This window comes from Pezoporus occidentalis, unplaced genomic scaffold (genome assembly GCF_034315485.1).
Source record: "Pezoporus occidentalis ecotype Australia unplaced genomic scaffold, CSIRO_AGI_Poc_V1 ctg186, whole genome shotgun sequence".
Taxonomy (NCBI): domain Eukaryota; kingdom Metazoa; phylum Chordata; class Aves; order Psittaciformes; family Psittacidae; genus Pezoporus; species Pezoporus occidentalis.
The window spans coordinates 1,285,931-1,311,694 of record NW_026913704.1 but is presented as its reverse complement, the minus strand read 5'-3'; the positions used below and the strand labels follow the sequence as shown (position 1 = coordinate 1,311,694).

At 37.9% G+C, this 25,764-nt stretch overlaps 1 protein-coding gene across 3 annotated transcripts in view; it reads left to right on the top strand.

Annotated features, from left to right (window-relative positions):
• Positions 1–25,764, top strand: part of VAV3 (vav guanine nucleotide exchange factor 3) — a 159,713-nt gene that overhangs the window by 6,307 nt on the left and 127,642 nt on the right. For all 3 annotated transcript variants that reach the window (XM_062615908.1, XM_062615909.1, XM_062615907.1), the window contains exon 2: positions 24,737–24,853. In XM_062615908.1, coding sequence (XP_062471892.1) covers positions 24,737–24,853 — 117 coding nt within the window. The remainder of the gene's footprint in view (positions 1–24,736; positions 24,854–25,764) is intronic.

The window sequence follows — 25,764 nt, the reverse complement described above, 5'->3', positions numbered from 1 at the left end:
AAGCTAATAAATCAAAAGGGCTCAAGCAGAGAGAGAAAAATAAAGAAGAATAATATCTAAGAAGTGGGACAAAGCAATCAAAAGAAACAAATATGAACTAGAGAGAATGTTCAGGAAAAGTTGGGAAGCTGGACTAAAGGAGGTGTCAGCAAGCAAGCCACTTAAGGATTTTGAGAGAGGACAGGAAAAATCATGTAAGATTTATCCCAAGATAAGTACAGAAACCGAGTGTTGGATATGCTGTTATTCCTTAATGGTAATGGTATCACCATTTAATGGTGGCATGCTTGTCTCTGTTATAACACACTCTCTTACGACTGTGAGGTCCAGGATGTTATTTACCAGGCTGCAGCACATCCAGATGGGTTAGTACAATATGTTGCTACAATTTGTGAGATAGAGGATCTTGGATTTCTCGCCTACATCCTTTTTCTCCTCTCCTTTGAAGGTCAAAAGAATTAAGTGTAGGTGTGAAGACTAAATCATAGGTGTAAAGAAGGAAATACAGAGGGTGAGGAAGGAAAGGGATGCAAGGTGAGAAGCAAGGCGAGAAACAAGGCAGCTGCTGGTGAGCAAGGGGTGATGAGGAGGAGCGCACAGGGAGCATGCATCCATTGTGGCTATGCCAGTGGAGACCTGGCATAGCTGAGCCAGGGCTTCACTGGTGTGGGTGCTGGGGAGGAGGACTAACTGGTGATGGGCAGGGAGGACTTTTGGAACACAGTTTGATACTGGTAAAACAGAGGTGGGGGAAAGGCTGTTTTCTGCTGATGTGATGTTGGCTCCCTGACAAGCAGCTGGCCCATATGGGAATAGGATGAGTGCCTGCAAAGGTATCAAGTGTGCTCCCTTCTATGCACTTTCTGGAGGGAGAGGGGAGCTCACCTCCAAACAAAAATGTGTCACTGCCTATTGCAGGTAGGGAAGTTATGGCTTGTGTGCTGTGTTGTGTGGGTATCTCTGAGCACAAAGGAAGATGTATTGTTTTGTTAGGACCCTGACAGTTTTATTTATTGTAAGTTTTGCTTGTTGTAGATGTGTCAGGTTTTTAACTTGTTCCTCCTGTACTAAAATTGCATCTGTAGTTCTCTAAAAACAAATGAAAAACACAATCAAACCCCTTTGATTTTATTCTTTCTGTTGCTTCAAAACAGTGTTGCAGTACTTCTGTATTATTCTTGTAGTAATATCTTGTACTACCTAGTATTATTTCAGTATTTCAAAAACTGTTTAATAGTTTATGTGTCCTTTGTCAAATGGGCTATTAATGTTTTTCCTGCACTTTCCAGTTTACTCAGTAGCATGTGGAGTGACCTTGTTCTTTCCTCTTATCTTACTTTGATAAGCCAAGTTTAAGACTTCCGACGTTATGAAATACCAGCTGTTTGCTAAGAGCTGCCATATGTAAAATATCTGAAATGCCATCTTTATAGTAACATTTTGAACTTTTATATTTAGGAGAAAGATGTCCCCTCAGAGCTCAGTGAATGCTCCTGGCTCCAGTTGAACACTGTCAAGTGTGATATATCTTTTAGAAAGATGTCAGTCAATGACCCTTTCTTTCATCCTGTATTAAATGACAACAGTGAATGTCTTGGTAATGTGAAACTGAAGGAGTATTAACAGGATATTTGATTCTTTGTATATACAGAACATGAAACCTTAGTCACAAATTGTGTAATATAGTGGTATTGTAGCAATTTGTATTAAAGCTGCTCATTTAAAACGCTCTTGCAGACCTACAGGTATGAGCTAATGTAACTGGGAAAACTAAGTTCATCTGTCTTGTATTACAATCCAGAATATCTTGGGTCTGTAAATTGCCTTTACTTTCAATAAGAATTTTATTTCATAATTGATTAGTAGGGATTCAGTTAATGTGTTATTACCTATTTTTCACTAGTTTTAGCTCTCTTAAAATTGCTTATTTTAAGTGATTGAGAATGTGGTGTGATTGCCTTACAGAAACAAACAAAATATATATTTGCCATTGCTGCTATGATCAAATGTCTTCTGAAAAAAAAACAAACAACCAAACAACCCAAAAAAACCTCAAAACCAAAATATTTTTAAAGCATATTTTTAACTTAAAGCTTAGGAGGACAATATTATTTCCAAAATCCTTAGATATGCCCTTTAATCCTCTAGACAATCAAATTTACCCATTTATTTCTGAGTTACACAAGGGTATGTGCTGTATAATCCATATTTAAGTTACTTTGTACCATTGCTTGTTCCTATATTCACATTGTTTCTACATGGAAACAAGCCTTATAATCAACTAAAACAGAAGGATTAGAGCTTGACCCTTGAAAATTTTGATGGTCAAAGCAGCCTCACTTCACTGTTGTATAGACTAAAAAAATTAATGCATTATATTATCCTCCTGCACTCTAAATTCATCGTATAATAATGACAGTGTTACTATAGCCTATGTAATTCCTTGTGTTCTGCTTGCATGTTAGCAGTCAAGATTTAAGTTATGCTCCAGTGATTAACTTCAAATTCCTACTAGCTGCTACCTCATGTAGCAGTGATGCCTTATGTCAGCTGATGAAAGGCCGTGAGGGCTATGTGATTTTCCCCTCTGACTTCCTCAGGCTTAATGCATAAATATGTCTCATATCAGTGCAGACATGGTTAAAGGAAGATGGAAAACCACACCTTCACTGCATTAGTGTACCCTTCAGATTTTAGGTGTCTCTGGAAGGAGGGGTGGTGTGATATAGTCCTACTTACCCTGGCCTAGGGTAGACACTCATTATTCCTACTGACTTCTGCATGATTTAGATCAAGCTTTTAATTTCTTTTTTACCTGGAGAATAGGTAGAAAGTCTGAAACACCAGAGAGAATGTTCAAACTATTGCTATTGCCTGTAGCTTCTTTTACTCTCAAAATAGAAAGACTGAAACTCCCCGGAGTGCCCTTGTAGGCTGCTGTCTTTGGGCTTATGGTCAGTTCATGTGTGGTTGGTTGGAAAGAGATTTCTACTAAGCTTTAAAAATCCAACTTATATTTAGGCAGATATTTTGCAAGCCTCTTCGTGTTACTTTGCAGCTCAAGTTTCACATTTCAGAACAGTTTTGCTAAATTGCACCAAGTTGTGTGAGGAAACATTTAAGTTTTACTTTCTCTTAGTGGTTTACCCTCCATGTGAGTGCACAAAGTGACGCAGGATTTCATGTTGTATCAGACACTTCTCTAAATTTGCAATTGCTTATTTTTAAATATTGCTGAATATTCCTGCTGAGTTTTGGTTCCCCAAAACTTACTTTATTTTGTGGATCTTGCTTAGGTTTTGGGATGTTTGGTATGAAGTAATAGTTTTTGGGCCTTATCCGGAGGGCTCATTTGGGATGCGAGTGTGTCCTCTTACAGTTGTTAGTTCTAGAGAATTCCCAGAACACTTAAGAATCGCAGAGAATGGATTAAAACCTTAAGTGGTCTTTTAATAGGTGTGTAAATGTCCTGAGACTTTCTGGGAGTCCTAAATGGGGTCCACCTGAGCCATTTTGTTTTGAGTTCTGCCAATCCTTGTTATGCCCTGATCGTTTTTATCCATCACAAAGAAGGCAGTGTGAATTTGCCTACCACTGTGCCTAGATATGAATCACTGCAAGTAGTCATGGGAAAGTTATTCAGGGTCTGTGTTCATTCAGGTTGCAGTTGTGGCTGGCAGCACTGAATATGGTGATGTATCTTCTCTGTGGATAGTGCTGAGGCCACTGATTTCACTGTATAGTATACTGAACAGATGGCAATCGTGGTGAAAGCTCAGGTTTAACTCCACATTTGTTGTTCTGAGTGATGCCTTTAAGTGATATTGTTGGTTAAATGAACTGTGCCTTAGAAAACGGTTGTAGCTACTGTTTTTGTGCTGTTGCAGAGTTTATTAAGTGTTACGGAAATGACTCCAGTAATTCTATTGGAATGCCTCTATAGTTGTATTGCAGTCCTATAGATTTCCCTTCCTATGGAAGACCCTGGTAAATTGATTAGCCAAGATGAAAGCCTTTGTTGACTGAGACCCATGTGATTTGCATACTAATGCAGACATGGTGATGAGAGAGGGTGCAGGTGTAGGAATGGATGAGCCATGGAACAGGGAGACTGCTGTTCACGAGAAGCTCCTGACTAGCAGACTGGAGCATATTTCAAACTGTGTGTCTTCCCAGCTATAATTGCTCAGATTCATGGGCCCCTGGGGAATCTGCTTAATTTAAAATATCTGCATTCTGTTTTCTGAGAATTTAGGTTTTTGTAGCTTGTAAACCCCATGGCGCATCACGTTATTTCACGAGCACAAAGCTCTAGCAGTAATAAATGTAATAGGGTTATTTCTGTAGTGCTAAAAATACCTATTATGAAATAATAATAATAAAAAACCCCCTTGGAGTTGAGTGTGAGATCCCCAGTTACAATGACAAGTATTCCTGGAGGAGTGTGTTTGATTTTTTTGAGTTTTTTTTTCTTTCTATCAAGAAATGTTATTTGCCATAAGCAATGGAAAAAAGTAAGAAAAGAGCTGCTAATTAAAAACTTCTGAGAGAAAGAGGGGGTTGTGTTTTGTAGTGTTGTCTCCTAGCACACCTTGCTAGGTACAGGCCTGAGGAGTAGGTCCTTCCTCCACCAGTAATATAACAGTGGCCGTAAATTCATGTGGACTCTGACTAACAGTGAAAAAAAGCTGAGATGTACTCTTTTGAGGCAGAACTAGACATTTTGAGGGGGCTTCTCTGTGTAGGTCTCCTGATGGTTGTTGTCATATTAATTAAGGAATTGGTCTCCGTGGCTCAGAATTTGTGTCCATTTCCATGTTATGTAACGGCAGGCATGGGGAATGGCTTTCTAAGTCTCAAAAATGCATTTCAAAATTTGTGGCTCAACATGCAGGGCCACAAATATATTTTTCTAAACCATTTATATTTGGAAATAAGACTCCTAAGTGATGTATCTTTTTCATTCCAGTAAGGAACAGTGATTCCATCTAATATTTGTAAAATATGTGGTGGAGCAGTTATATAGGAAAATTAGTCTTCAAAAGGTTTTGCATGAATGCCGTTCGTGGGAGATGTTCTTTAAACTGTTTGGAAAAGAAATGCGGTAGTATTTAGCTTTTCCTGTTTTGTGCTGAATATCATTAGTGTTTGACCTCAAAATCCTGTGTTTCAGTAAAGTCACGTTAAAGTTTAATGAACTTAAAATGCCTTTCATTGTGATTTGAACGAGCAGCAGATCTTGAAATTTCAGGTTTTCTGTAGGTTATCTCATTTTCCTGTCAGCTCTTTGAGTGACAACGTCTTTTCTGTTTTCTGTTTCTCACATTTTTCTACCTTGACTCAGGTGCTGTGATCTTATTTATTGGAAACCCAGATTGCTCTGTGATTAGTAAGAGGTATTGCTCTGACAGGTCTGGGCTCCCTTCCTCCCCACTTTTTCTTGTTTCTACTTCTCCCTGATTTTGATTCATTTCAGTCCTGCAGTTTGTTCTGTGCTTGTGCTCTCTCTTCTCAATCTAGACTTTATTACTTTCACCTTTTCCATTTGCTTTCTGCCTCCCTCTGGTATTTTCTTCTCTCTCCAGTGCATCTGTTTCCTCTTTTGCTTCTTTCCTGATGCTCTTTCTTCCTTTCAGCTGTTTTCCCTGCCCTGTTGTCTTCACTGTTCCTGTTGGCCTCATCCCTCTGCAGATCCTCTGAAATGTGTTTCCTACATGGATGAGAGCGCCTCTCCTCCGGAAGCCGCTTCCAACGTAGGTGACAGCACTAGACAGGAAAACTCAAGTGGAAGTTAGGCTTTTAGGGCCAGCAAACACAGGGGTTTCAAGGGACGAGGCAGTGCTTGAACAGCAAATGCATGTTGGGCTGGTTTTTAGCTGCTTTTCAGTGACTACTTTTTGTAACTGGTGATTGCTTTTTTTTTTTTTTACCCATTATTGAAAAATTTTCTACCTCCTTTCCATGGCAGTCAGGGGTTTCCAACACATGGGAGCATGTCCCCAGAATTGTTTTGCTGCTTGCTGCAGATGATGGGGCAAACCACTCTAGTGGGGACCAGTGAGGACGAGAGCTAGTGCTGGGAGTCTGCAGGGTGAATCAGTTGCTGATGCTGGAAAGTTGTCCTTTTCAAAGGCAGCATCACTTGATTCCTGCCCTTCCCACCAACCTGCCAGTTTGTGCCGCTGTGGCTGTGCTTGAACAATATTATTCTGGGGTTGTATCCTGAGGGATCAGGCGAGGATGAGATCAGTAGTTATTTTTAACCTCTTTTCAGATTGATTATCTGTGTTGCTTACAAGACAGAAATAGCCAGTCCTGCCAGGCAGCATGCTCATCATGCAGCTTCCTAGTGTTGGGCATCAATCTCCATGGTTTCTTTCTCTCTTTTCCCAGTGAACTCCACTCACTCTGCACGGGCTAATAGGCATGATAATTTTATTACTGCTTAGCAGGCTAAAGGTGAGATGTTTATTTACAATCAAGGTGAAACAACCACTACAACTAAGTATCTGCATTGTGAGATAAAAGCATTTGCAACTCGGTGTCCCTGAGGGATTACCTTGATAGCTAATGGCAGCTATAAATCAGGTTAGATGGAAATTTAAGAATAACTTTATCACAGATTACTTATAAATTCTCTTTTTATTTCATTCAGATTACAATCTGTTTCTTCAGGTTTCTGCAGTTTTGCATTCTTGCTGTCTGTGAACGGACACAGTCTTTGTAAACTTGGTATAACTCATAGGAGTTGCAGGCAGAGAAGGAGGTAATGCCCACCTGGTTATTGCACTCAAGTCTCTGGATGTGCTGTGGAAGCTTAGTAGGGTCAAGGCATAAATGGACAGTAACTGTCCTGTAATAAGTACCTCTTGTCTTTATTTTTTTCACATAGTTTCTTCCCTTGTCAGAGTGAAGCAGTTCAATAATACCATTTGAGAGTTGTTTTCATAAAAGTTCTCATGGGACTAAATTAAAATTTTGTCATGCAATTCTTGGTTTAACTGAGAACATGTGTTTGAAAAATAATTACTGTGATATTCATACTACTATGCCATCTGATTTTATTGTTTGATATCATTTGAAATACTAGAACAGCTCTGTTTGTTTCATGAAGACATACTGATGAGAACTTAATCCAGGTCAGTGATTTTATTTTATTTTATTTTTTATTTTTTATTTTAATATTAGATCCTTCCTAACTTAAGAATTGTTTTCCTCACATACCCATTCAGAACTGACATATACTGCTGGGAAAGAGGTGGCTTTTGCTTAGTTTTCCAGTTGCATCAGTGCTTTCCATCATGAAAGTTTTCCATTGTAAAGTCTGTCCCACCCTGTTATGCTTCCATCAACTCTATTCACTTCTTGTAGTTGTGAGAGTGATTTTTAACTAGGGAAATTCCTTTAAAAAATTGTTGTACTCTTTAATTTAGTCATATTCTTTTCCAACTGTTACCATGTTTCTATATGCATGACAACGTGCACAATTATCTATGTGCTTAATCTTGTAAGTCTCTGTGCAAGGTGGGAGTGTCTGTGCTGTTTTCCTTCTGTCATTGGGATGCTGTTCCTCCTGTATCATGTACACCTTTGGTCTGTTTTACTGACTTTGAGATGCTTGCTTCTGTGGAGTTTACTCATTTTCAGTAGGATTCCCTTTTCTATAAACAAACATGGTATGTGTGGGCTGCGACATTGTGATAGGACTTAAGCATTTTGGAAAGTGATGTTGTACCCTAGTCTAGGCTTGAGGGTTTTCGTTCTTTTTTTTTCCTTAAATATTATAGATTGGAAGTTTGTTCATGCCCCAAGGGCAAAGTGAACTAAAGATCATAGAATCATAGAATGGTTTGGGTTAGATGGGACCTTAAAGATCACCTAGTTCCAACCCTGCTGCCATGGGCAGGGGCACCTTTCACTAGACTAGGTTGCTCAAAGCTGCATCCAGCCTGGCCTTGAGCACTTCCAGGGATGAGGCATCCACAACTTTTCTGGGCAAACTATTCCAGTGCCTCATCACCCTGATAGTGAAGAATTTATTCCAATACTTTTAATTTCAGCCCTCGAATACATGTGCAGTTTTGGCTTCGGTTTTTGCAGTGCTCTACTTAGGGATCTTGAGAAGCTACAGATTCACTGGAAGCGCACACGATGACAAAATACTTCATGGGCTTTTCTATCAACGTTTGAAAAATTATTTCAGTTGTGTCTACTCCCTTAGTATTAATGATAGTGCACTGGTGGCTGCCTTAGGGTGACTAAAACCTTCTTTGGAGGTAGAACTCTTCCAAGAATGAAAAGCAGCAGATAAGTGAATGGCAGATGTTTCCTTTTCCTCCCCCTTGCCCCCCCAGCTGGCTTTGAAGTGGGTATGATTTTTTTTTAATCATCAAGCTTCAAGTTTACAAAACAGTAATGGTCAATAAAATGGAGAAGTGATTTCCATGCAGTTGTTAGGAAGTCCTTGGAATTTCTTATGCATGTTCTTCTATGTCCTTTATTGCATTCAAGAAATTACCACTTTTAGCAGACAGGCTGGGCAGTAACTTGGCTTGCTTTGACAGAAATGGAGACAAGACAACTTGCTTTTTAGTAGTTCTCTGCAGCTGTCCAGAAAAAAATAATCAGAAAAGCTCTCCAGTGGGAAGGCCTACTGGTGTTAAAAGGGGAATTTCATTTGAACTGGAGGATTTAAGACTGATTTTTCTGCTCTAGCTCTCTCATGATATTACAGTCATTTTCAGTCTACTTTCAGTAGCAGTCGTGCTAATTGATCTCTTCCCAAAAATGTGCTTTGAACTTATCTCAAAGGTTTTGAAAGTTAAAATTCTGTTGAGGATGAAACTATTTCCTGTTGCTTAGATCTAGTGATGTAAAAAAATGAAGTAAAATAGTCTATTGTTACATTTAGCATTTATTGCTTACGTAGACTGATAGATTCCACCCGATATCCAACTGATGATTTTGCTTTCTTTTTACTTAATAAATTCCACATAGAGAAATCAACTCTTAACTCTGGTTTTGCTGTTCTAAGTGCCTAGGGTAGACATAGTAAAAAATAACATAGATGGTGGACAGTTTGTTAGTTACCCTGCCATGTTTACAGAGTAATTTTCTCTGTGGATTACAGAGAACAGCCTTCTGCAAACTTTAGTTTGCATTGCTTATTATTGGCAGTGTATACATTTAACAGGCTTTCAGCACGTGTGTGGATGACTTCTGTGTCCATGAGTTAGACTGCTGCCCCATGCTGCCCTGAGGAGTCTTTTGAAGCAGGTGGGAAGGCTTGGACAGAGAAACTGGGGGGGGTTTGCCAAAAACACATACAGGTTTGCCTTCCAGTGGGGTGGCCTATGGCTGGTAGCAGATCTCAACACAGGTTTTGGTAGAGCTGTGAGTCATGTTCAGAGGATCAGTCAGTTTGGTCAGTTGTATGTGGCACAGCCTTTATCAGCTGGGGAACAGTGAGTCATAAACTTGTGAGTTTCCATCCTTGGTATAGAAAATACCCATGTAGCTGCTCTTGTGGTTTCATTTAGAAATAAATGAGCTGTGCATAAGTTAAGTCATTTGGCTGTATATTTCAGATCCCCACTGTATGCTGACTGCTGGTATTTTTCATATATTGAAAAGTAGCATCATATTGCCACAAATGGAAAAATGCTTGTTTCTGAGAAAAGTAAACAGGATCTTAATACAAATATTTCTTGCATAGTATAGCCACAAAACTGCTTGCAAGGGTCTGTTCCGGCTGTTTTCCTGTTTAATCTCCTGCCCTTGTTTAACATGACCTCACTTTCGTCTATTAAAAAAACTTCTGCTGCTGAAAAATTTTTCCTCTCTAGTTGTTCACACTATATTATCTTCTTTCAACAAATGAAACAAGTTTGTCTTTTGCTACAGGGACTCCATGCTGCTATTCTGCTTATCTGACTTAAGGGCAAGAATCAGTCTTGCAGTATTATCATGTCTACTTGTCTGAAAATGGCTCTTATTGCTCCTCCTGTGCTGAGAACCATCTTCACAGAGAGGCAGAGGAAGATCTGTTGTTAAAAATTCCCAGTTACTAATTGCATATATATTGATTTTTGTTATTCTTTCTAATCTCCATCTGCTTTGTTGTCTCACCAAGCTTTTGTGTATTTTAGAAGATAGGAACTCATCCAGGATCATATTGTATTTTATTTATATATCATTGTATTTAGCCAAATAATCTATAGAATTAAATAATACCAAACAAATTCAGACATAAAACTAGGCTTCCTAGACAAAATCTAGGCTTCCTAGACATTCTTGCATCTTGGCTCCAATGTTTGCATTCAATATATTACTTAAAAAACCACCAGTGGCAGTGATGTTCTGTTAGGCAATTCAGTAAACTGACACGTGTTCAGAAGTCTGAAAGTCTGTTTTAGCAGCTGTTTGTATTGCTTTTGTATGTGTTTTTTTGTATAATAGGTTTAAAAAATATTTGCCTACAGCTTGCAGCCAAATGCTTTCATGTCCCTACCTTATGTTGCTATGTTTCCCTTTATGTATGCATCAGTGCCAAAACTAGTAACAGGTTACTGCTCATGCAGTATATTTTTTAGCCATGACAAGAATGACAGCTTTCATAATATTTGGTTTATTCACCATTCAATTGTTTTAGGCTGTGTAATAAAATACTGATTTGTACTCTAGGATTTTAAATGTTTTTCTTCTTTTCATGAATACCCTTCTTATGACACCACACTCATTGTTATGTTTCACTTTGTGAGGTGCCAAATTGTAATCCTTTGAAATATAGTTTTGGACCATTCACTGGCATACTTCAAATGTTACTGTAAGGCAAAGCAACAATATGATTCATCAGATCATATTTGTGACATCAGATTGTCTGCATATAGAGGGGACACTTGAATTTCCATGAGCATGCACTCATTTGCCTCTGCTGAGATGATCACAGCTGTTAATCCATACTAGTGCAAGTAAGTGTTTATGTGATTTTGATGTATCTCCCAAAGAAATTTGGGTTGTCTTCAATGATGTGTTTCTTTTCAGCAGCTGGGGTGAGTGAATGCAGCCTTTCAGACAGCAAGGACCTATGATGATATACAGCTGAAACAGTTTATGTCAGGTTTACCTTTTATTGTTTGTCAGCCTTCTTATGGAAGGAAACCTACTGCAGCTTCATCAGAAGTCACCTGATTTTAAGGTGATTGTGTAAATTAATGTTGCTAATGGTAGAATTTATTCTAAAACTTACTGATTCCTGCATTATATCAATATTTCACTTCAAATTCCTTAGATAAGAAGGTCACTGAAGAAATGGGGTGGTTTGCCTAACACTGGATGTGTTTAAGAGTGACTCTGTGGGAAACAGTTGTGGGTACAAAGACTTAGCTTCTACCTTTTTAGAGTTGTATTCTAATTGATTTTTCCCTCAGATTTTTTTTTTGAAGTTGAGAACTATTAGCACGTTTGCCTTGTTTATCACAGGAATTGCAGTTGTGGATCAAACTACTGTTTTATCTACTTCCATATCTTGTCATCATCCAGACCAGATTCTTCAGAACAGTAATCTGTTCTGGTAGATGTCTGTGGAGGATGTAGCACCCAAGGGTTTTTGCAAAGTGCATTTTCAGAGGCTTGTTTTACACCCAAAACATTCATTATGCTATTATGTGTTATGGCTTATTATGCCATTGCAGTCTACTGCATAAGCCACAGTGCTTCTGTATTATGTAATTGTGGTCTCCTGTTTTAAAAAGGATGTAATAAAATGAGAAAGGTGCAGAGAAGGGCACAAGAGATTTTCAAAGGTATGAAACAATAAGGAACAGCTCAATAAAAAAGGTTTTCAGCTTTGGAAAGAGGCACCATAGGGGGAGATTGTAAAAACCCTGGAAAAGAGAAAATTATTTGCTGTCCTTCCCACTGTGGAAACAGAGGGTATCCAATGTAAATAGCAGGTAGCATATTCAAAACAAGCAAGAGGGGATATTTCTTCACTAAACTGACTTAGAAAGTGTGTTCTGCTAGATTGATTGATTTCTCTGTTTATTTATTTAAACAAAACTTCAAATTGTGTATAGTCTATGTCATGGGTTTTAAGCGTTTTTGAAAAGCTGTGCTGTGTTAACACTGCAGCTGTTTTTAACTCTTGTTTGAGGTAACATAGTACTACAAATGATTGGGCTAAATAAAATCAGTCTTAGAAGTCATCCAAATAAACTTTTCTTCTGAAAGACTTGTGTATGAAATAGAGCACCAGAGTTCTAGCACATTTTTGTAATTATGGAATAAATGTTATTAAATATTTTTCCTTGCTGTAGGTTGAAATAGATATATTTTTTACTTGAAATATCTAGGTTTCTATAAGAAGTGTGGATCCTGCAGGTCCTGGGATGATCCCATCTGTTTGAGAACATATTCTTGGAAGGGAGGTGTGTGCTGGTTGAAAACATGGTCTATGCAGAGCTGTGTATTCAGATCTCTTTGACAAAAGCAATTGTAGTATTGTACCCATCTGATTTCAATACTGCTTTGCCTAGTCTCTGTTATCTGGAAGCATGAGACATTTGTGGAGTTGTATTGCCTTAGGCTTCTCATTCTCCTGGTGTGATCAACAAAATCTCCTTAAGTGGTAGATGACCCTGGTATCAAGGTCTCCTGAACTTGTATAAAATTTTTGGGCTGAGCCTAAATGGTAAGAGGGAAGAAAAGCCCTGTGGTTCCCCTCACAGAGCCAGGTGTTTCGGAAAACTGGTTTATGGATGTTTGGGATGGCCTGTCTCATCACAGCCAATTTTATCAGCTACTTAGAAGTTGTTTCATAAACCTCTGGAGTATGAGGCTTGCTGGGGCACTGGAGGGTTTTGCACCAAGTATGGTCTTTTGTCTTTATTTTGGCTGGTGTTGAGCCTGTCTGTTGTTCTTCATTTTCTTTAATATGAGGCAGTGGGAGAGCAAGCTCCTCTTACAAAGTGGGGAGAAAAAATGTGAACTTGTTAAATAGATAAAAAGGTGGAACTGTTTCTCCTTCTGCCAGTTTGACTATTTGGCTGTCAGAGGAGCTTAGCATTTGGTCTGAGCCTTGACTTCACTGAAGACAAATGCAGGTGGAACACCAGGTGCTTGCTCTGTGAATGAAGGTGAGTTTTCTGCCACACACTGGCCTGCATCATTTTGTTTCATTTTACTACTGGGCAGAAAAAGGTGATGTATCTGGTACCTACTGTTCTACTTAAAATTGCATGTGCATATGGGACCAGTAAAGCAATCTCTGAATATGCTTTTAATAGATTACTCATTGTGACTGTGAAATGCTCAGATGCAATATATGTGGTAATAAAGATTGCAGAAGCATTTACCTGTATCAGCCTGATAAGACGGAGCTCCATGAGAGTAAGTGTATGATAAGTTTCAGTAGTTAAAAGAGTTTGTCTTCCTTTATTGACTTTTGAGATCTGAATTGTATGGCACTCAGTGCATGAAATAATGACATTTGGTGCCAAGTCAGTACGTTGAAGCACCAAAGAATATCACAACATGTAAAAATGTAGACTGTATACTCTGTGACTACTGAGTTTTAGCTTCCAATCTTGCAAATGTATTGGTAGAGTTTGTTTTTCATTCATGGCTATTGCCACTGGTTTGTGGTTTGTGGTTCTGGACTTAGCTGTTCTACTTACTTTACTTGCAATCCTTGAAGTGTTCTCTGAGTATATCAGAAATCCCTGTCCTTGCCACGGAGAGCATGGTCTAATAAACTGCAAACCTGAAGTGACACACCAGCAAAAATAGAACAGTGGATTTTTACAGTAGGTAACTGGAGGACAGCCATATTCATGTTTGGCAATTTGTCAAGAACTGTACTTATATTCTTAAGGTCTTGCTAGAAGTATATTCCATGGTCAGGTCAGGTGTCTTTGCTTCCTCTCAGCTTCTTGTGCCCCTCCTCACTGGCATAGCATGAGAGACTGAAAAGTCCTTGATCAGAGTAAGCAATACTGAGCAACAACTAACACCAGTGTGTTATCAGCATCGTTCTCAGGCTGAAGCTTAAACACAGCACTGCACCAGCTACTAGGAAGGAGAAAAATAACTGCTACAGTTGAACCCAGGACAACTAGTCATATGGTCAAGAAAACATTTAAAATAGTCAATGAATCATGTATGTTAACACTAGTGAATGTTAGTAAGAATATTGTTCCTGTTGGAAATCATATACCTAGTACATGATCTATATGATCTGCTGTTAAGAAATAGATGAACATGGGAGTTACTTGGGTTAGGTTCACCTTTAAAAACACTGACTAGCGCTGTGAAGGTATGTTGTTTTCCTTTGGTGTGTTGAATTTCCATGCAGGATTCAGCATTGACAGCTTTTGAGACTTTTAAAAAGTGCTTAGAAGAGAACAAGCCAGTACATGCTAACTTAAATTATCTTAATTCACACTGCAGGCCTTTGTAAAGGAATTGCATAGTTGAGATCCAGGTCTGGCCTTGTAGGGCCTGTTCAGATCAGTAGGGTCACAGTTTATGCATCAAGGAGATCCAGTTCAAATGATGTATTAAATGGTGCTTGCAGAAACAGTGAAAGGGCTTGTGTTTCTCTAATGGAACTGAAGACAAGTGTGGATCCTTCAGGTGAATTCTGTTCCTTTAGCTTACATGGCAGGGTTTTTTTTTTTGCCGCACATCCATAGGGCTCCTTACACTACCAAATTAATTTCCCTTGCATAGTTATAGGCCAAGTAAGATTTCTTCTCATGTTGGTATGCTAACTTGTAAAAATCAAGCCCAGTCAGATACCAAGATACAATGGAAGCAACATCTCGGTGTGCCAAAGTAGCAACATGAAACAGATGCATTGGGTGTTCTTTCTCTTTAGCACTGATGTAAAAATCTGTATTTCATACTATATCTGTAAGCTTTTTGTCATAGTTTGAGCGTGGATATGATTTTTTTGTTCTCTGATAATGAAAACATTGAGTATTAATTTGTTCGAGGCTTCCCATTTATTTTGCTATTTAGGCTTTAGGGTTGCTTCACTGTCCCCCTTGTTTAAATATGTAAAATAGGCATAGGTTTTGAGGTTTCTCTATCTATAAAATAGTTTAATGCAAGTGCTAATATTTCATCAACTAAATTAAAATGTGAGTGATGAGAAAACTTATGTTAGTACCAATGACAATATGTCTGGGTAAAAAAAGTCTCTTACAGTGCTGCTTCTTACAGAAGCAGTTTACCATGTCACAATTGTAAACACAATTTGCAGCACATTGACTGCTGCCTTACTTTAAATGGCAGTTTCATAAGTAGTTTTGCCTGAAGCATTTTAACACTGAAATGTCAACACATTTTTCTTGTGCTTGACTTTCATGTTCTCCCACAGTCTAGAAAGTCAAGTCCTTTTTCCTTCAGTGGTCTTTCTCACTGGATCTTTCTCTCTGTTAGTCTATTTTGAGTTTCTTTTTAAATTTTTCTTTCACCCTGTGTCTGTTGCTTTCCTGTTTCTTTTCCTGTGGCCCTCTTTAATTTCCTTGCTGCTGTCTTCCTCCTATTTTTGTTTTTCTCAGGCAGGACTGATTTCCACATTCCCTTTGTCTTCCTTCTTTTTTTGGATTTGGTTGTAATATACCAAGATCCTTAGTGAAGGACATTTTAGGGATTCAGCTTCAGGATGTAAGACTGATAGGGCTGGTCATTGGGAAAGGTAACTAAGCACAGGAACCCCCTAGCTAATCTGTGTGCTCTGCATACTTAATACTGTGTTCCAGTTGCTGTTCTTTTTGACAAAAGTACTGCAGAGCAGACTGTGAAGTCGTGCTAGCAGGGAGCAAAAGACTACCAAAAAAATTGCCCTTTGCAAGAGGAAGATGTTCTGAGCTCCCACCCAGGCCTCTTGCCAGTTATACTTGGGGAATTACTGTAGTTGGAGCGCTCATCTGTTTAGCGACTTTTTTGAAATGCTCTCTTTTCTGTGCTTTTCTGAAATGATCTCTTAATTTTCATCTTGTAATAAGTAAAGATAAAAGGTTTCTTGCTTCTTCTGACAGCCTAGTGACTCCTGATGCACATGGTAGGATGAGGAAGGTGCTTGCCGGACGTGTGTCAGTGATCATTGAGTAGAAGTTGCAGTTTCATGGCTTGTAGGAGCCCTTAAGAAACACAGAATTCAAATGCTTCTTTATCCTCACTTGCTTAACCAGTGCTCTAGTGCCAGCATAGTCAAGGAGATAGTCAGGAATGCATAACAAGTCAGGAGCTTTATTTTCCCCCATTGCCCTCTGTTCACTGGTATCAGTACTAAAAAGCTGAGCATCCTTTGTTCTTCCTAAGCTTTTTCTCAAGTTTCAATTTCCATTTTCTGTCTTTGAAGCACAGAGAAGAGCAAATATATATAAACAAACCTTCCTACTCAAGCCATAATGCAGTAGACACAATTGAATAGTAGTCAGTGAGGAATTTTAAGAAGAGCTTTTTGAATATTTAATTCCTACAGTAACAGAGCAATTAAAGAACATGCTATTAATATTCATATGGTGTTAGCAGTGGTTCAAAGGAATTTAATATGTTTTACAGTTCATAGAGCATCCTATGTGTTGTGTAGGCCTTCAAAGAATGCCCACATTCTAGTGGGCTAATAAAAGTCCAGATCTCCCTAGCTATTTTTAATTCTTTGAATTAAGGAATGTCTTTTGTTCTTTGCATAGCACACTTCTCAGCAAAACTCCTCGCAGTTATGTGATGGTACTAGTCTTGTGTGTTTTGTTACCCAAAAATGCTTCTTAAGTGACTATGCAAAGAGCTAAGGCATTGACTGTAAGCTGCTGAGATGTTAATAATGAGCCTGCCTCTTCCAGAACTTAGTATGATGTCTCTTTCATCTTTATTAGTGTATCTGCTTTGTAACCTGTTAGAGAGCAAAGCTTAGGAGGTATTTAATATTTGGCTTGATTGTTGCTGCTTAGAGCTTTAAAAATATTGATCATCTAAGTGATAGAGATGGTTCACAGAACAAGAGGCCACCAGCAGAAACTAAAACTGAATTTCTTTGTTTTGAGGGATATATTCTTCCTGTGCACCCTAGTTTCTTTCAAAAATGTAATTTGAAAGTTAATATGTTTCATCTAAAGAGTGAGGAAAAGTAATGGTTGCTTGTGGTGTTGTGACACTTAAAACCCCCAAAAAGATCTCTGCAGACAGCCTTGTATGTTTAACTTGCTTACTGATAATAAGAGCACTCATCCTCTTGCTTTGACTTGGTCTCTAAATTCATTACGGTGCTTTTGCATTGCCTACCCTCAGTAAGACTGGATTTAAAGATCTTTACAAGAAAAGTGACACACACAGAGGCAACAGAAATGTTAAAACTTACGCTCTTGACTCTTTCCCTTCTTGCTGGCTTAGGAAAATATGTTAATAGATGTTGAATTAAGACTTCATCAGCAGGTCTGTACTTCATTCACTTAGAAACTGTTACAACTATATTTTACTGCATATAGTGATAATTACTCTGTTGGCAGAGCAGAACTAATCTAATCTGCTTTGGCTGCTGAAATTCGTGAAGGAGCCAGGAATGATTTCTCTGTTGAATTGTTAACCCTGAGTGTACAATACTGTCAGTACCTCAATGGGCCCTTGCTTGGTCTGAGTACCTAGTAATTTGGTTTTAATGGACATAAAGCTACTAAAACAAAAAATAAACATGTCATCCAATAGAAGTATAACATCCTCCTGTTTTGGTATGTACTCTTTTGGGATTGGTTTGTCTGAGATGTCATGCACTGGGGAGCAGTCCAGCCTGGTTTACGGAAATGAGCCCTTGGTATATAGGAGCAGCTGTAAGTACCTAATATTCTTCCTTTATTGGGTGTGGCTGAAAGAATTTAAAGGAAGCTAGACATTTCCTGTGCGCACATATTATGTAAGAGCTGGTGAAACCCTAGGGTCTGTCCCTCTAGTTACTGTTGCTTTTTTATGCATATAGGATAAAGGTACAATTTAGGTCTTTCTGCTATGTAGCTTCGCTATAGTCACAGTATCTTGACTTCATGGCTAGAAGAGGTAATGGTGCTGTTTGGCCACAGTAGCAATCTCTTTCTTGGATTTGGACTTAGCAGGATTCAAGCAGCATTAGTATGGAAGTTATGTTACTCCTATCAACACAGATTTTGCAATTCTGAAATAAGCAAGAAGAGAAAAATCTTCAACCCTCAGAGCATTAACCAACTTCCTTGAAGGAAATATTTAGGAGACAAGTTCTGTTTCAGTGCTTTCTTTCACTGAAACAACTTGCACATATCAATAGTGGTGACAAAATGTAGAAAAGCAATTCTTCCAGTTAAATCCACTATGGCAGTGTTCACATTTCTTCTCACACTCAAGAGATATAACTGCATTACTTTCCTTTATATATATATATTCTCAGGAACAGAGTGGAAATCAAAATGAAATACTCCCAGCTAATCTGTTCTCATCAGCATCCCAGAAATGGACAGGAAAGGTCAGGACTCCACGTTTTGCAGTAAGCGCTGATGTTTAGGAAGAGCATGTTGGTGTTATGGCAGTGATCTGTTCTTCTGCCTTCTGTTCTGGTGTAATTTTCTAAGACCATAAATAACTAATAAAGAAGTCTCCCATTGTCACAAGTCTGTATGTGCCTCCTTGCATGTAACATCAATATTTCACAAATTAAAAAGAAAGTGAGTGTGACTTCTGAGATGCATAAATTGAAGCCAGATTTGATCATCTGATTATTTTCCTTTTACATACTTGTTTTGAATGTCTGGCCTTTCCTTGATTATTTTTGTCATAAAAATGCTTGCTGTTATATAAAATCCCACCATTTTCTTTTTATGCCTATAAGGCTGTTTAAAGACTAGGCAAAGACAAATAGCTGCAGCTGTGTAGTTTAGAAAGTAGTGCAATTTAGAAAAGGAATAGAAGAGGAAGATTTCTGGAACTGTTTTGATTGATGTGCCTTGTTTCTCCCACAAGAGGCGAAGCAGATTTAGTGGACAATTGGCTGAACAAAGTCCTCTTTTTTTTTTTTTTTTCCCCCCTATGTTTTTACTCTTTCATCATAGCTTCCATGTGATGGTGGCTAGGAGTGACTGGCCTCAGTTCTTGGGCAGTTACTGGGAAGCTCCTGAAGTCTCTGCTGGGCTATGAATGCAACAGGCAAAAATGCCTGGGAAGTATGATGATGAAGGAATGGGTATACAATGTCAGTAAAAGCAAATCATACTGAGGGAACAAGAACACCTTCCCTGACATAGTGACAGTGATTCATATTGTTTTTAATACCCCTTTATAGCTTGGCCTCTATTTAGACTATCTCAGGTGTTCAGTGTGTTCTCTGGTTTGTCCTAAATGCCGAATGATTGTGTGTTGATGCAGATACAAAGACCAGGAAACTGCCAGATACCCAAGTGTTCTTCCTTGCTTGTGACTAAACAACCATAATAAAAAAGGATGTTGAGGTTAAAATAAATACAAATAGCTGGTTTATTCCACAATGATGATAATAAGAAAAAGTAAGTTGAAAGTGGATTAAAACTCTGTCTTTCCTAAATACCTGTTTTTTCTTGGCCTTTCAGTTTTCACTTGCCTGACTGGAGTTGCTATACTAGAATTTCATATAAATGTCTCACGGCAGAATTTGATCTTTAGAGCTCTTTGTATTGATCTCTGAACACCCTTAGCAGTGCTTTTAGTACAAAAGATACATCTAGATACTGCATATTAGTCTGTACCAAACAGAGCTTTATTCCATTGAAGTAATTCAATGCTAAAACATTTTCTGAGAAATACTTCTAAGGTTATATGAATAGAGTATATATGAAAATGATTTTTCTTATTTTTTTTTCCTTTTGCATTTCATCTTTCACCTCATTAGAGGCCTGGTTAGAGAAATCCTTCTTCCCTGTGGGCAGCTATAGTCCTGTCTGTGCTTTTTGTGTCTAATTAGTAATTTCTATTCAGTACCCTTTGTAAAATATTTCTATACATTTCTGTCAGCACACATAACCATGTACTGTGTTGAAAAACCCGCAAATCAATGTTGCTTTTTGTGTGAAGTGGCAAACGTTATGGTAGAAAACAGCATGCTTTTTCTGTGGAACTTAATATAATTGGGTTTTCTCACTATTTTTCCCTTTAAGTTCAGACAGATGCACTCCCAATTAAATGAAGCATACTTGTTTTAGGTGGTAGGTTTTTTTTTCTTTTCAATAAATTTATTTCAATAGATGTTGTGTTAATACTTTTTATAAAATGAAATTCAATGCAGAATGGGCCAGAGGCCACTAAAATTCTAATCTGTTCCAAAAACCATAGTGGTTTATCACAAGAGATTTAGGGTTTCATCAGCTCTGACAATGACAACATTGTTGGTTTGTAGTATGTGTAGCTACTTATGCTCTGAAACATTAAGGTGCTTGAGAAATGTCTTTATAATCTATAGGTATTCATCCTGAAAATGGACCTTGAACCCCAATGGGTTGTAATCTTGTTGATCTGTTGCTGGGTGTGCTATCCTTTCATGGTACACCTGGAGATGGGTGAAGCACAAGATGTATTTTCCACTAGTGTAAACATTTTTGGACTTGTGGGTTATACTACACTACTGCAATATTTTTAGTGGTCTGTGTAGTAAGAATTTCAGACTGCCATCTACTAATACTGCCATGTAAGGGCAGGGGGAAAAGGCAGCATTAACTTTTTCAAGAGAAAATTTTCTAGTTAGGTTATTTTTTAAAGAAGAGAAATTGGTTCTTGTGCTGAAAGACAACATTTCCTGTGGAGGAGACATTTGGAGGTTAGACCAAGTTGAGGGATATTTAGATCTCCTTGTTGCATCTCTGAGAACTGAGTATCCAACTGCTCTTTATGCCTTTAATGATCTCCCTTGTGGTGTACCAAAGTATAATGTTTTACTTTGAAAAAGAAACACAATAATGTAGTTGGTTTCCAAATATCCTGAGGACTGTACTTACTAATGAGAGACTGCAGACTAATGGTGCCTTTTTGTTATTGCCAGAGAGGAGGATTGTCTTTTATGGAACTTCCTAGATTTCAGGTGTGTGCTCTTTTTTAATTTGAAGGTTTCTCTTACAAATTTGTACTTCTTCATGCTATAACCACAATGATGAAAATCTTTGGTTGCATTGAGAAAATTGTTTCTTTAGATGATTACAATATGAAGTTTTGGAAATATTTCAGAAAGTTTTCTTGGAAATGTAATCAAATAACTTCTCCAAAACATGAGTAGCATATAATGAGGTGGTCGGGGTTTTTTGTTTGTTAGTTTGGTTTTGTATTTTGTCATTTGGTCATATATTTTATTGCCAAATGAGTGCATATAAATGTGAAAGTATTTTCAGTTTTAGTAGTCTCACAGTTTTATCCTTGCAACTAGTGTGGTCAGCTTAACAGTTTAATAATGAGCCTTTCATTTTACAAGAGAAAATTGATGGATACCAAAACATTAGATGTCCAACTAAACTCACTAAGCAGTCTTTGAACTCGTGGGGGTTTAGAGTGTTTTGTCAGGAGGCCTTTTCCCCAAAAGGCACTGCTCATTGATGATGTCCCATATCATGTGCAAGTAGTTTTGGCAAATGCTTGTCTATGGTTTCTATAATCTACAAAAAATGCAATATAAGTGCTCTATTGTCATATGGCTATTGAATATGAGATTATAATTGTGTCAGGCCTCTTTAACATATGATACATGTTAAGTTGCTTAATGAGTTAGCGAGTATTTAAAGAAAGAAAAAAGGGGTGGGAGGATGGGGGATTAGATTCTTTTTTCGTCTCTCTGTTAGCATATTCCAAAGAAATTAATTTACAACTCACAGTGTAGGCACTTTAACATTTCCTTTGAAACATGTGTGCTAAGAGAAACCTAATTTCTTGTTAATACTCTTTCCCATTTATTTGCCTAAAATTTGTAATAATTTAAACATAAAAGGCTGATGTCACAAAATTCCCTCCAAATTTGAAGTAACCAGTAAATCTTCTTGACTAAATGCTGCCATCTTTTTTGTAGGAGACGTCTATTAAGAATAATTGGAAGAATTTCATGGAATGAGAAGCAAAAGAAAACTGTGTGCATAACTGCTAATAGATTAAACAGTTATTTTAGTTGTATTAAGAAGCTGCATGCAACTCGCTGATATGTTCTCTAGCAAATCTAGGTCACATTTTATGCCCATGACAGCTGCTGTCTCTCCCTTAAGTTTTTGCTGTCTTTAGAGATAAACAATGCAGCTGTAAACTTTCTTTGCACTGGCAGGCAAACAAATCTAAGCTCAAAATGTAAATTAAAAATATAGGTTTTAAAGAAGCAGCTGAATTTTCCAGTGAGGGGAAAAAAAAATCAGTGGAGGTGGAAATTTCAGTTGAAGAAAGTTAATTGGTATTCAAGTGGAATTGGTATTCTGCATTGGACCAAGCTGCTGGCCCTTGAAGGCTTTTAAGAAAAACAGTAAAAACAGTGGGGGGAAAAAAAATCTATTGGAAAACAGTAATCACTCCGTTATGTGCCATCCTGTTTTGAAAGCTGCAGAATCCCAAACCAGCCAATCGTTTGGTTCTTTCTGCTGGTATCATGGAGGAAGTGGCATATATGTTTCTCATTTCTTAGTCTTCTAACCTTGTAATTTAGACTTGAAAATTATAATTTTTACAAAACAGAGAAGCTTGTGATTTTGACTAAGCAAGCTAGACTAATTTTTCACATTTCGCCAGGTATAAAAGCAGTCTGGTGTAAATATAGGGTTGTCCTAGAGCAGCCCAGTATATAGCACGGCACTGGCTGCCCTATCTGAGCTGGGAGCATATGCAGTTGGGGGTTTTGGGAGTGGAGGGGGGGTTGAAGGCTACAGCTCTGCCTGGTACATCTGTGGCCCCTTACACTTGATGTGGCAGTTGGCAGTTACAGATGCCTTCCTGTGAGCTACAGCTTGTACAGAGATTGCATTTGTGGTGCTTTGTGATGAGTCTGTTGGCTGTTTTCTTGATGTCATCAACTACTAGAGTTGTCTACTCTTGAAGCTTCTCTTGTTGAATCTGAGCCTCACATTTGCAGCCTTTCTCTAAATTGGATCTATCAGGTGCTCTGTCTTTTTTGTGTCTGGCTGGTTAGTTCTGTGTAAGACAGGAATTAGGGCTCCCTGTTGAATTGATATTTTGTTCTCTCATGTTGAAGGTAAAGCAGTGACATATTACATCTGAGTGAGCAGTCTGGGTGTTTATTACTTGGTGCTCACAAAAAGTATGTCTGTGATGTTTGGTCAGTATTAAGGAAAAAAACCACTGCTTTTATAAACAACATTAAATTGGACCATAAAGCAATTCTGTGATCTTTCCTAATGTAAATGATCCTCATCCTCATAAATCTGTTATAAGAGGCAGAGGTCTAGCAACTCAGTTTTAATATTGAGTTGCTGTATCAGTACTTTCAAAATGCATATCCAAATCACAGTGCTGGGTAATTTGTTGTTTATAAATGTCATGTTTGCTTTTGTGCTGTACTGCATAGTGGGTTGTAAGACTCCTGAACAGCACCTTTATGGAGCTAGTGTCTTCATAAGGTACTAGTGCCCTACATTGCTAATCATTATCCAGAGTGGATATTGTGCCTTTTAGCTATGCCTCTAGTTATTGCAATGCTATTAATAGGTATTGTCTTTTGTACTGGTGAGGTATTTATTTATTTTTAATAAACATCTACAGGAAAATGCATTAAAATTCTTGTAAGGAGAGCACTATGGCAGAAGCTTTGTGCTTTTCAAGACTTGGATGATCAGTGATTTATGTGGATAAATTCAAGTGAAGGTTAACTTTTGTACTTTGATTCAGTACAGAAATCAAGGTGGCTTGGGAATCTTTAATCTCCACTAGATAAGTTGTAAATGATTTCTTGATTGCGTATATCATCTGCTCTCGTGCTCCAGATGGAGAATATGTATTTGTAATGTCTTTAGTGTGTTAAAATAGTCCATATGTGTTCATTAGGCGTTCAGTCTAGACTTTTATGTTAAGAGCTTGATGTATGAAGAGTAACTTTCTCACCTTAATATTTATTTATTTATATAATATTATTTAGTGTTTATTAGTTTTGCTCTACACTGTCTGTAGAGACCTGAAAAGTAAGTTTGTATTTAGAATAAATTGTATCTAGTCGCATATTGTCATTTGTCATAGAATCATTGAACAATTTGAGTTGGAAGAGACCTCAAAGCTCATCCAATTCCACACCCTCTGCCATGGGCAGGGACACCTTCCCCTGGACAGGTTGCTTCAAGCCCCACCCAACCTGGCCTTGAACGCTGCCAAGGACTGGGGAGCCACAACTTCCCAATAACCTCCTTTCTTACTGTTTATGTCAAAAGAGAGAAAATAGTTTCTGTTCACAAAGTGTCTACTCAGAATTTGGTTAATGCTTTTGAATCTGAAGGTAACTTTTATGGCTGAATTAGAACCCGTGGAAGATCGTACCATAGTGAAAGTGATGACTTGCAAATAATTGCATGGGTGGATATTCATTACCAAAAGAGAACACAAGTTGTTAAGGGACAGTTGATATTTAGTATCAGTGACTATTTGTTACAAAAGCAAGCATACAAGTCGCTAATGACACTTGATACTTTGTACCAGTGAATATTTGTTACCAAAGGGAGTGTACATGTTGCTAGTTGATACTTCATGCTTAGTATTTCTGTTTTCTTTCCCGTAGTTTCTTTGCTTGAAGAATATAAGGACTTTTCTTTCGGCATGTTGTGAAATATTTGGGATGAAGAAAAGTGAACTTTTTGAAGCATTTGATTTGTTCGATGTGAGAGATTTTGGGAAGGTAAGGATCTTTTTAATTATATCCTGAGTAATGCCTGTGCTCTACTGCTTGAGTGCTTTAGAACTCCACATGGTATATGTGGTGTAGGAGTTAAGAAGTTGTGAGTAATTGAGGGCAGAGAAATATCCCTGGTAGGAAAGCTCTGAAGGTGTGAAAAGCATTAAATTAACACCCCCCCCCCCCCCCCCCCAAATGCCCCAGAACCAAAACCAAACAACAACAACAACAAAAAAACCTAAAAAACAAAAAAAACCTACAAACCCTAAACACCTCCCCCCAAAAAAACCCCAACCCAGACTGAAACATGCTGAGTTAAAGATACATGAAACATGTGAAGATGGGCAAGTGCTGTCTAGTGGAATAATTTTTTACATAAATAGTGGGGAATCAGGAGTAGTGGGCCTACACAATGTAGACATATGGCACAGAACAATTTTCCATAGTCTCAAGTGCTCAGAATTCACCTATGTAAATTTAGCCCTTGTAAGTTTTCTTTTTTTTGGCAGTTAGGTTTAAAATCTGATGGTTTTTCTAACCTGCTGTAAAGCTCATACATAGCTATGGTGGGTTAATGTGACTACCCTCATTTACACAGCCTGAAATATATTCTGTAAGTCTATGATTAGTTATTCTGCATGTAAAAGCTTTTTCCAGTTCATTGTTCACAACCTCCTACATACCTGTTTGATCTGTCATTGGCAGCATATATTCAGTTCTGCTTTGGTTTCTGCTTTTGAGTCATAGGGTATCATTACTCTAATTTCACAGGAGAGGTCTAAAAATTACCTGAAGTAGCACCAAAAATATTGACTTATTCAAATTTAGTGTATTTCAAGCATTATTGCTTTTTAAAAGAGATCATAATTTTACTATCAAATTTTTATGTGCTGCTCTTTTTACAAGTAGGCATA